At 50.8% G+C, this 10,271-nt stretch overlaps 2 protein-coding genes across 2 annotated transcripts; both read left to right on the top strand.

Moving 5' to 3' along the window:
• Window positions 1-922: 922 nt before the first annotated feature.
• On the top strand, window positions 923-4,164 carry LOC120678642 (stress response protein NST1-like). Its single transcript, XM_039959893.1, has 5 exons — window positions 923-1,461; window positions 2,150-2,753; window positions 2,853-3,072; window positions 3,153-3,404; window positions 3,491-4,164. Exons 1-5 carry the CDS (start codon window positions 1,266-1,268, stop codon window positions 4,019-4,021), a joined length of 1,803 nt encoding a protein of 600 aa, XP_039815827.1. The 5' UTR covers window positions 923-1,265; the 3' UTR covers window positions 4,022-4,164.
• A 3,557-nt stretch (window positions 4,165-7,721) lies between these two features.
• Window positions 7,722-9,840, top strand: LOC120678641 (U-box domain-containing protein 39-like). Its single transcript, XM_039959892.1, has one exon. It carries the CDS (start codon window positions 7,878-7,880, stop codon window positions 9,561-9,563), a length of 1,686 nt encoding a protein of 561 aa, XP_039815826.1. The 5' UTR covers window positions 7,722-7,877; the 3' UTR covers window positions 9,564-9,840.
• Window positions 9,841-10,271: the final 431 nt, after the last annotated feature.

The raw sequence follows: 10,271 nt of genomic DNA, 5'->3' as shown, positions 1-10,271 counted from the left end.
CGACGTGTCGGTGGTGAGAGCGACGATGGGGTTGTAGCTGGGCTGGGCCTGGTCCACTCGCGGAGGAGTGGGTCCCGCAGGTTCTTGAGGAGCGTGATGTTATACCAGGAAATAGGATGAGAGAACCGAGGAGCAGCAACCAGCACAACATCATTTCTCCGGTGGAAACCAGCTAATGTTTACGGTTCAGTTTGGTTTTGGTTCAAAAAAACCGCTATATCAGTTTGGTTTGGTTTTTGAGATATGTAGTTTGGTCCGGTGAGATTTGATTGGTGAGTAGAAAAAGAAATAATTTGGTTTGGGTATGGTGCGGTTCTCACACCATTAGCAGATTGTGATCGTGCCTAGCGTCGCCGCCGCCGACCCCGCTGCTCTCCGGCTCGCCGCTAGCCACGGCCTGCTGCCTGTCCCCAGCGGCGGGTCGCTTATCCTTGGCCTTCCCGCCGTCAAGCTTCTGCTCGACCGCAGACGTCTCACTGTGGCTGCGATCATTGTCGGAAAGGAGAGCCCACATGTGTGGCGCTCGCCTTGATGCCGCCACCCCCCACCATCTCGCCGGTGGCCGGTCGTCGATCCGCATGTCACGAGGTCGCCGCAGCAGCAACGCTTACGACGTCGATCGTATCTTGCGTGGTTGCAGCCTGAGCATTTTTTTGGTTTATAAGAGCAACTCCAGCAGAATCTCTATTTGGGTGACTAAATCCACATTTTAGTTATTTTGCTCAAATTTCTATCTCTAGCAGGGTCTCTATTTGGGTGACTAAAATGAGGGTGTGACTAAATTTCCTCTCCCAACCTCTCAATTTGGTCACCCTCTACTTAGGCTGCCAAAAGTAAGGCCCACCATTTTTTAGTCTATTTAGTCGGTGCTACTGGAGTAGAAACTACATTTTGAATGACTAAATTTGGAAACTGGGTGACTAAAATAAATTTTAGTCACTCAAATTTAGTCACTCCACTGGAGTTGCTCTAATCTGCATGTATAGTTAGCATACGTAATACAGGCACAACTCTAATCAATCTCGACACGAACACGGACAAGGTCTAGGGCAACGTTTTTTTATTGTGTCGTGGGCCCCCTCCAAGCCGGACGCCGATCCAACAGGGGCGTCCCGGTTCCAGGCCCTTAAAAAGCGTCGCCCCCCACGCCGTCCCTCCACCAAAACCAGCGCGCCGATCGGATCGATCAATCCAGTCGAGACCAGCGCAGCCGTCTCGAGTCGACGAGAGGGCTCGAGGGTTTTGCTACTTGCGCCGCCGCCGCGATGGCCACCTACAACTTCGATCTGCTGGAGCTCGCGGACGGCGAGTCCGGGGAGGCCGCGGTCTCCGTCGTCGTCGGCAAGAAGAAGACCGAGGCTGCCGCTGCCAAGCTCGCCGACGCCGCCGACCCCGTCGAGACGGCCGCCGCCCACGGGAAGCCCAAGTACTCCTACTTCGCCAAGCTGCAGCACGACAACGGTAATGCATCGATCCCTCTCCCCAGCGTCTGTCACTTAATCTTATCTAGATTAATCTAGATTAGATTAGACGACGATCGCTCGCGCTGGGTTGCTTGCTCGCTGATTGATGAGATCTTGCATATCCTGGTTAGGTTGTTTATCATGTCGATAGAGATTAGTGTAGATCTATTTGTACACAATTCGTCGTTCAATGTCTTACATGTTCATGTTCGACCCGTCTGTCGATCTATGCTTGTTGTCATATCATATGGTGGTCCGATTGTTTATGAATTACTATCCTAGTCAGTGGTTAGGTTGTTTATCATGTGGATAAAGATTAGTATAGATCTATTTGTACAATTCGTCGTTCAATCTCTTATCTCTTATATGTTCGACCCGTTTATCAATCTGTGCGTGTTGTTTCGTTTCAAAAAAATCTGTGCGTCTTGTCATGTGGTGGTCCGATTGTTTATGAATTACTCGCTAGTTATAGTTACATGATATGATTCCTTATTCCGATCTTGTTCAATTAATTTCAGTATTCGCGTGATGTATTCTTGCCGTTTGTATCAGTTCCCTTTACACTTTACTGATTGGTAGATTAATTTGTTATGTTTTGGTAATCGTAATCTCTATGTATCAAGTTATTAGTTTTCACGTGCGTTTTTGTTCGCATCTCACCCTGACATGCTCTTGTTGGATGCCAGGTGTAAGAAAATGTCAGCAAGAGCTGAAAAGATTGAGGGGTGTTCTAATAAAACTGAGGGAGGAGGAAACAAAACTGAAGGAGAAGCAAGGGAACGAACTCCGTATCAAGGAGTTGTTCGAGGAGCAAAGGAGGCTGAGGCAGGAGCAGAGGAAACTGAGGATTGAGGAACCTGAATTGATGAAGGGAAGAAACGCTTTCTATGATCTGCACAACATTCCTTTGGAGGAGGATGAGAGGAAGAAACTCGACAATTCTGATTTTGCCAATGCAGATTCTGGCAGCAATTATGAAGATGTTAATGACAATGATCAGGTACGTGATGGTAGTGAGCACTACTCATATGGACATGACGAGGGGCAGGTTGAGAGAGTTCAGGACAATTACAAGTTTTACAACAATGGTGAGAGGCAGGGGAACCTTCAAGGCCAGCCCAAGATGAAGAAGGTGTATGTGCCCAAGGTGAAGGCGTCCTCTGATGCTGGAACGGAGGCTGAGGAAAATCCTGAAAAGAATGTGGTGTCCGCTAGCACGACAGAACAGGAGGAGGCTAATGCTGATAATGGCGACGTTGTGCCTGCTTCAGAATCAGACAAGTCTGCTGGGTAAGTTCTAATATCCTGTTGTACAAATTCTCTAGATATCTCCCTATGCAAATATAATATCTTTATCTGAAACTTATCAATGTTATGCTTTATTGGCAGGGATGCTGCCAGAGATGGTCCTAACAACGGACAAGGTGCCGGCACTGGAATAAGGACATTTCTCCGAAAGGAGAAGCTCAATGGCTCTGAGAAGAGGAAGAAGAAAAATGCTAAGAAAAGCAGCGGCAATGAGCAGGAGAAGAAGGCAAATAAGCAAGATTCTGAGGCAGATGGTTCGAAGAAACAAGCTGAAAAGCAACCACTTGAAGAAGAGAAAAAGGTAATGCCTTGTTGATTAGCCATACAATTTCGTTCGGTTCTTGCTTGCTGAGTGTTTTCTAACCTTCATAATTTGATCAGACCCTTGCTGAGTATGAGAAGATGCGTGAGAAGACAAAGAGGTCTTCGGAAGCCTCACAAACTGAGGTGAGGAAGGTTAATGCTGAAGAATTTAAGGGTCTGCAGATGTTGGCGAAGAAGAAGCTGGATCATGAGGAAGCTGTCATGAAGGCAGAAAAGGCTCAGCCCAAGATTAAGGAGGCTAGCAAGAAGGAAGAAACAGTTGAGGCAGAGGGAAAGGAGGCTGCTGCAAAGGATGCCAAACCTAAGAAGGTATAAGGATTTTCTTAAAATGTTGTAGTTAAGTGCCAGCTTGATGTGCCGTACATACATATCTAATCTTTAACAACTGCTTTTAGGTTACCGTCCCCCGCCAAAACCTTGGGTTCAGGCCGCCAAGACGTGTCTCTTATGATCAGGAAGATGGCTCTTCTGCTCGTGGTCGCTTTAACAGCACTTTCCAGGACGGGATCCGTGACAACAGCACCGAGCCCCGGGTCTCTGGGCGCGGCGACAATGGCAGGGTAGCCCAGAACGAAGCTGTCGTTCAAAACGGCAATGCCCCTTCAAGGGGCGTCTACAACAGACGAGGTGATGGCGCCCCGAGGGGCGACTACTCCGGCCGCCGCGACGGGCACAACATGGGCAACGGCGGCTATGGCTACGGTAGGGGCAACGGCAGGTACCAAGGCAATGGAGGCTACAGGCCACAACAACAGCAGCATGGTGGCAATGGTGGCTACTACCAGCAGAGGAGGGCACCCAAGGACGGTGATTCTGCGCCTGCGCTGGACGTCAAGGACATATCCAAGTTCCCTGCGCTGCCTGTACCATCGGCTCGGTCTGCTGCGCCGGCCCCTGCTTCGACGCCGGCCCCAGCTTCGGCCTAACTCTTTTTGATTACCCTTTTCTTTCAAATTTTTAGGCGAGAGATGGAGAGATAACCGTGAGGAAAGCCTCATGAATTTTTATAACGGATGGTTTACAATTTTACTGAGTTTCATTAAGGTTGATTTTTGCGGGTGATGCATCATTCGATAGCAGCTATTCTTTTCCAGCAAATTTAGTTCTTGAACCGTGTGCTTTCTTAGGCGATGATCTCTTCTGACCTGTTGTGCATGCAAACAGAGCTCATCTGAAGGTGGGTCGTCTCAGCTGTTTCCTAACAATTTCTTGTATGGACCTTGTGCACCATGCTCTGCTGAATCGAAGCTTTCCATCAGAGCACGTCGCTGGGCACGGGTGGATCCTGCTGTCTGGACCGGCCGGAGGAGCATCTGGCAAAGCTTGCCGCTTTTCCCACCCCCTTTTTCTTCCCCGTCTCCCGATGGGATCTCCGATCCCCCACAACGCTTGAAATCATCGTCGCTCCGGAGAAAAGATGATGTTTACCATGTTCAAGATAAAGCGCACGCACTAACCTAGTAGTGGAATGATATATATATATATATATATATATATATATATATATATATATATATATATATATATATATATATATATATATATATACACACAAGTCGATGTCACTCTGAACCGGATCATGGTAGGCTCTGAACACTGGGAGTCCGCGAGCTGTGATCCTGAAGAGTTTAGACTACCTCTTCCCAGGTACTTGCTCTATCTCATCACAAAAACCCTGCAAGTAGTGGTAGTAGACTACGAAAGAAAGGGGCCAGCAGCAGACATGTGCGCCACTCGCTTTCGACAGGTGAAAATGGGAGGAGAAGCATGCACCAAACATGCGCGATCCCATAGATACGGCCATACTGTTGAGAAATAGAGCATCTCTGAACCGCACGCTCGCACATCCTTGGAATGGAACTACTAGCATGAATGTAGTCGTGTCCATATAAACAGTTGCAGCTGCATGCTCACCGACATGAGCCTGCAGGGGCTCAGCTCAGCTGGGTGTGACATGGATACGGTCTGGCCTGTCCGATGCTGCCAACATCAGAGGCACAGGTACCGGCACTGGCAGTGGCAGGTAATACATGCCAATTTTGCGTCGTCACACTCTGACGAAGTGACAGTCAGCCTGCATCTATCTGTGTGGGCACACTTATCTGCAAAAGGCACGTAGCAGCTAAGCACCAGATTTGCCAGGTCGAGCAGCTCCGAACCCGTACGTGAGGCGCATGCACATCATGCCAGATTCACAGATAAGCGAGCCTACCATCTCAACGAAACATGGAAGCTCCGCAGCAGCAGCTTCTTCCTACTTGGGCAATGCCGTACCAGTGACCAGCACTCAACGATGTGGCAACCAATGCAGTAAAATTTGTGGCGCCCGCTATAGCCTTTGCTGCGGCCACCGCTACCGTTCCCAAAAATCGCAAGTTAGGATTTGGCAGACGCTACTGCTTAGGGTGTAAATTGATGACCCTTTTTAGTTCAAAATTTTTCAAAGTGATATCTGATTTTGGAGAAATAGTACAACATTTTGAATGAAAAAAATCTATTTTTCAACCTTGAACTATCACGATCGTCCGATTTTGACCCTTTAACTACGAAACCGGACATCCTACACCTTCAACTGCCGAAACCGTTCGAAAAACAACCTTGGACTCAACCTAAGGAGGTTTTGCTACAGAATAATTTCTGAATATCTAGGGTTTTACACCTCTCAATATTAAATAATAGAGAAAGCATAGTTTATATTACCTAAAAATCATGATATTTTGCTAGGAGGTACAAAAGAGATAAGGAATCTATTTTGGCTAGATGTGCGACATTAGATGTAAAGGAACTTGAATTATAGAATTTTAAAAATAGGTAGAATTGAAAATTCCTTGAATTTTTAGGCTAGTTAAACCTTTGCTAAAATGCATTAAAAATAACATAATTCAAACCATTTTATTTGGATTAATAAAGTATTTTTTATTGGCCCAAGTTCTATAGAAAATTATCAAATTAGAATTTTAAGTAATCAAATTTGATTCAAATTTGAGCATTATGAAGGAATTCAAATATTTTCAACAAAAATTGGACCAAAAAATATATTATTAAATTAAATAAAAAGTGCAAAGGTTTAGCTAGCCTAAAAATTAAAGGAATTTTGGGTTTTACCCATTTTTAAAATTTTATAATTCAAATTCTTTTATGTCTAAAGTAGCACATCCAGCTGAAATTGATTCTTTGCCTCTTGTGCTACCTTCCAGCAAAATATCGCAATTTTTTTGATAATACTAACTATGCTTTCTCTATTATTTAATTGAGAGAGGTGTAAAATCCTAGAAATTCAAAAATTATACTGTAGCAAACCACCTTAGGTCGAGGTCGGGATTGTTTTTCGAATGGTTTCGGCAATTGGAGGTGTAGGATGTCCGGTTTTGTAGTTCAAGGACCTAAATCGGATGATCGTGATAGTTCAGGGTTGAAAATAGGTTTTTCCCAATTTTGAACTAAAATAGGTTGGAGATGCACCTAAGGGAGACTAATTGACACCCCTACTACGCTTATGTTAGGCCGTTGTGTGCAATGTTGATGTAGTTCAAGTAATAATGGGGTGATTGGAAGCTCTCCTATTGGTTGTGTACAGCTTTGAAGCCTTCTGACTTTCCTTCTTCTTATTAATATAACAGGCAGCTCTCTTGCTGGTTCTGTTTTTTTTTAAAAAGTGATAATGGGGTGATTGGAAGTGAACTTGATGTTAGTATGGGTTTTTATATGCTCCATTTTTTTTACTATTTACCCAATCTTCCCACAAGGCAATAGTAGGTGGTACTTTAAAGAAAAATTACACGACGCCTCTCCCTTTGATCATTTTTTTAAAAAATAACTAATCTTTTAGTTCCACTATGAAACTTTAACACCCGCTAATATACCCATACACACTAATCCTGCTATCCACTATATTAATTATCTTGGTTATTATACAAGTTACTACTGGGTCAACTCTCGATATAGAGTTGTCGTTGGATCTACATCTAATGCCTAATTAAGATTCCGTTTATATTTATGGACTAAACTTTAGGTCAACTTTGATCTATTCGGTGATCCAAATAGGTAAACTAAAATGTAGATTACTAAAGTTTAGTTCTACTCCAACTAAAGTTTAGTCTATTAGTCCTCAAAACCTATCTAATTAGAACCAATTAAACCAATCTGCAAACTGCGAAAAAACCAAACTACTCCTTACTATGCGTATGTAAGCACAACAACAATATAATCAAAGAGTAAAAAATATATTTCTATATATTTGTATACGTCCCACCTAAAAGTTTAATATATTGATCCAAACAAGTATAAAATTTAGTTAATTAATATTTAGTCAAAAGTTTAATCCGAACTAAAGTTTAATCCATTGTGACCCAAACAGGATCTAAAGATGATGAAACTCCATGAAATTTGAGCCCAACCTTGCTTAGCCGGCTCCACCCCCGACAAAAGGACGCCCGGTAGACGACCGCGCCCGGCGCCAGCTTTCCTCCCGCGCGACGGCGACGCGGCTGCGTCCGTCCATCCGCAACACTCCATTGCTCCGGTGCCCCACCGCAGCCGGGCAGCAGCCTAACGAACTAACCGCTCTCCCCTTCACGGCTAAGCCACCGCCTCTGCCTCCCAATATTTAACCGCCCACGAAAAGCTCCCCCTCCACTCTCGACTCCCCAGCGAGCGAGCGAGCCAGCCCGGCCAAAGTTGCCGAACCCCGAGCCAAAAGCAGCCGCCATTATTGGCGCTGCGCCACCTAAAGCCGGCCGCTGCTTTGCTGCTCAAAAGCTCCGGCGCCGGCGACGCTGCCAGATGGGTGCCGAGCGCGCGCGGCGCTGGAAGCTGCTGCCCTTCCGGTCCCTGTCCCTGCCGCCGCCGCCGCCGGCGTCCAGGGCAAAGAACTGGCCACCGGACGCTCCTGTCCCTCCGTCCCCGGCGAGGAAGAAGGCGGAAGAGGAGGAGGTGCCGGCGGAGTTCCTGTGCCCGGTCCTGGGCAAGCCCATGGCGGACCCCGTCATCCTGCCGTCGGGCCGGACGTACGAGCGTGCGTGCGTCCGGGCCTGCGCCGAGCTGGGCCTCTCGCTCGCCCCGGACGCAGTGGTGGCGGGGGAGGGGAGCACGCCGCGCGGTGGTGTTGCCGTCGCCATACCCAACGACGCGCTCCGGGCGGCCGTGCGGACGTGGTGCGCGCGCTCCGGTCGCGCGGCGCCCGTGGCGCCTTCTGCCGAGGAGGCGAGGGAGGCCGTGCTCCGCGCGGTGCCGGCGGCGCCGGCGCCGGCGAGGTCGGCTTCCAACCTGTCGTGCTCGTCAGAGAGGTCGTCCGCTGCGTCGACGTCGTCGTCGTCGACGTCGGGCAGGTCGTCGAGGGAGATGGCCGCGGCTGAGGTTGAGGTGGTGCGCGGCGGGAAGGGGGCGGCGAAAGAGAAAGAGGAAGAAGAGGAGCCCGTGCGTGTCGCTGACGCGGAGGAGGAGGCGGTGGCCAAGGCGGTGGAGGCGGGGGACGAGCGGGAGGTGGAGGCGGCGATGGCCGCGCTGCGGCGCGCCACGCGGGAGGACGCGGCGAGGCGGCGCGCGCTCTGCGTGCCGCGCCTCCTCGCGGCGCTCCGGCGGGTGCTGCTCTCCTCGCGCCACACAGCCCCGGCGCGCGCCGACGCCGCCGCGGCGCTGGCGAACCTCTCGCTGGAGCCGGAGAACAGGGTGCCCATCGTGCGCGCGGGCGCCGTGCCGGCGCTCGTCGACGCCGTCGCCTCCGCCGCCGCGCCGCCGGAGGCCCGCGAGCACGCGGCCGGCGCGCTCTTCGGCCTCGCGCTCCACGAGGGCAACCGCGCGGCCATCGGCGTGCTCGGCGCCGTGCCGCCGCTCCTCGCGGTCCTCGCGGGCCGCGAGCACACCCCGCGCGCGCGCCGCGACGCCGGGATGGCGCTGTACCACCTCTCTCTCGCCGCCGTGAACCAGTCGAAGCTCGCGCGCGCCCCGGGCGCGTCCAGGAGCCTGCTCTCCGTCGCGTCCGACGCCGCCGAGCCGGCGCCCATCCGCAGGCTGGCGCTCATGGTGGTCTGCAACGTGGCCGCCTGCGCGGAGGGTCGCGCCGCGCTGATGGACGCGGGCGCCGTGGCGACGGCGTCCGGCATCCTCTCCGACGACGGATCCCGCAACTCGGAGCTGCAGGAATGGTGCGTCGCGGCATTGTACGCCATGAGCAGGGGCAGCCCGCGGTTCCGGGGGCTCGCCAGGGCGGCCGGCGCGGACCGCCCGCTGATGCTCATCGCCGAGCAGGCGAGGCCCGGCGTTCACAAGGACATGGCGCAGACGGCGCTGCGCACAGTGCTGGGCCTGGCCGACAACAGCGATGACGACCAGATCTCCGAGTGCAGGAACAACGAGGGCAACCATGGCGGCGGCAAGCAGCCTCACCGCCGGCGCGTGGCGAGCTGGAGCGCTCCGCCAGCCGCGACGCCGACAAGCTCACATCAATGGCGATCCGTGTGCATTGATTAATTGGCGTTCACCTGCTACATGATGCGGGGAGACATGCTTTGTTCGATCATCGGGTTGAAATCTTGCCGTGCTTTTCTTCTTCTTGCGGTCCGTCGTTCTGGGTCAATCGTGCAGTGAATTGGAGATGAAAAACTAGAGACAGGTTGTGCAGATGGCATGTAGTGCAATTTGTGCGCGCTTTGTACTCTGTAGTGTACCGCTATATACTGTACTGTACTGCTGCTTATTTTGTTCTTATTACGACAGCCAAACTGTATATAGGTTGTTGCTTGCAAGTTCTTGCGTGCCCTTTTATTTGTTGTTAATCGTATTATATATCTAGCACCTTATTTTCAAATGTAAGAACATCTCCAAGAGATGCTCTAAATCCTACTCTTCATATTACAATTAAGCTACCCATCTAACTAACCTTGGCTCTCTATAAGTCTCTGTTATCCAACAGACTAGCTATAAAATTCTTTTTTTCCCATGCCGCCGCCGATCCCCATCGCCCCTCCTGCTGCCTGACCTCACCGTCCGCCGCCCCTTCCCCGCCGCCCGCGCCAAGGATGGGGTCTCCGGCGAGCAGGGCCACGCCGGCGGGTTCAAGCTGGAGGTGGAGCAGCTCCGCGCCGCGCCCCGCGCGCCTCCCGCGCACGGCGGAGACCGAGCTCCGTCCCGCGCGCGCCGGAGTGGAGGCCGCAGCGGGGCTCGCGGGGCCGGCGGAAG

Source organism: Panicum virgatum, chromosome 6N (genome assembly GCF_016808335.1).
Source record: "Panicum virgatum strain AP13 chromosome 6N, P.virgatum_v5, whole genome shotgun sequence".
Classification (NCBI taxonomy): Eukaryota; Viridiplantae; Streptophyta; class Magnoliopsida; order Poales; family Poaceae; genus Panicum; species Panicum virgatum.
The sequence above is the reverse complement of the archived record's forward strand: the minus strand, read 5'-3'. Positions and strand labels throughout refer to the sequence as shown.

What these genes read in the sequence shown, in the direction of transcription:
- LOC120678642 (XM_039959893.1), top strand. Translation starts at nt 1,266, where the DNA reads ATGGCCACCTACAACTTCGATCTGCTGGAGCTCGCGGACGGCGAGTCC. An exon ending in CAAGCTGCAGCACGACAACG is followed by an intron (nt 1,462 to 2,149) that starts GTAATGCATCGA and finishes GTTGGATGCCAG; the next exon opens with GTGTAAGAAAATGTCAGCAA. An exon ending in GAATCAGACAAGTCTGCTGG is followed by an intron (nt 2,754 to 2,852) that starts GTAAGTTCTAAT and finishes CTTTATTGGCAG; the next exon opens with GGATGCTGCCAGAGATGGTC.
- LOC120678641 (XM_039959892.1), top strand. Translation starts at nt 7,878, where the DNA reads ATGGGTGCCGAGCGCGCGCGGCGCTGGAAGCTGCTGCCCTTCCGGTCC.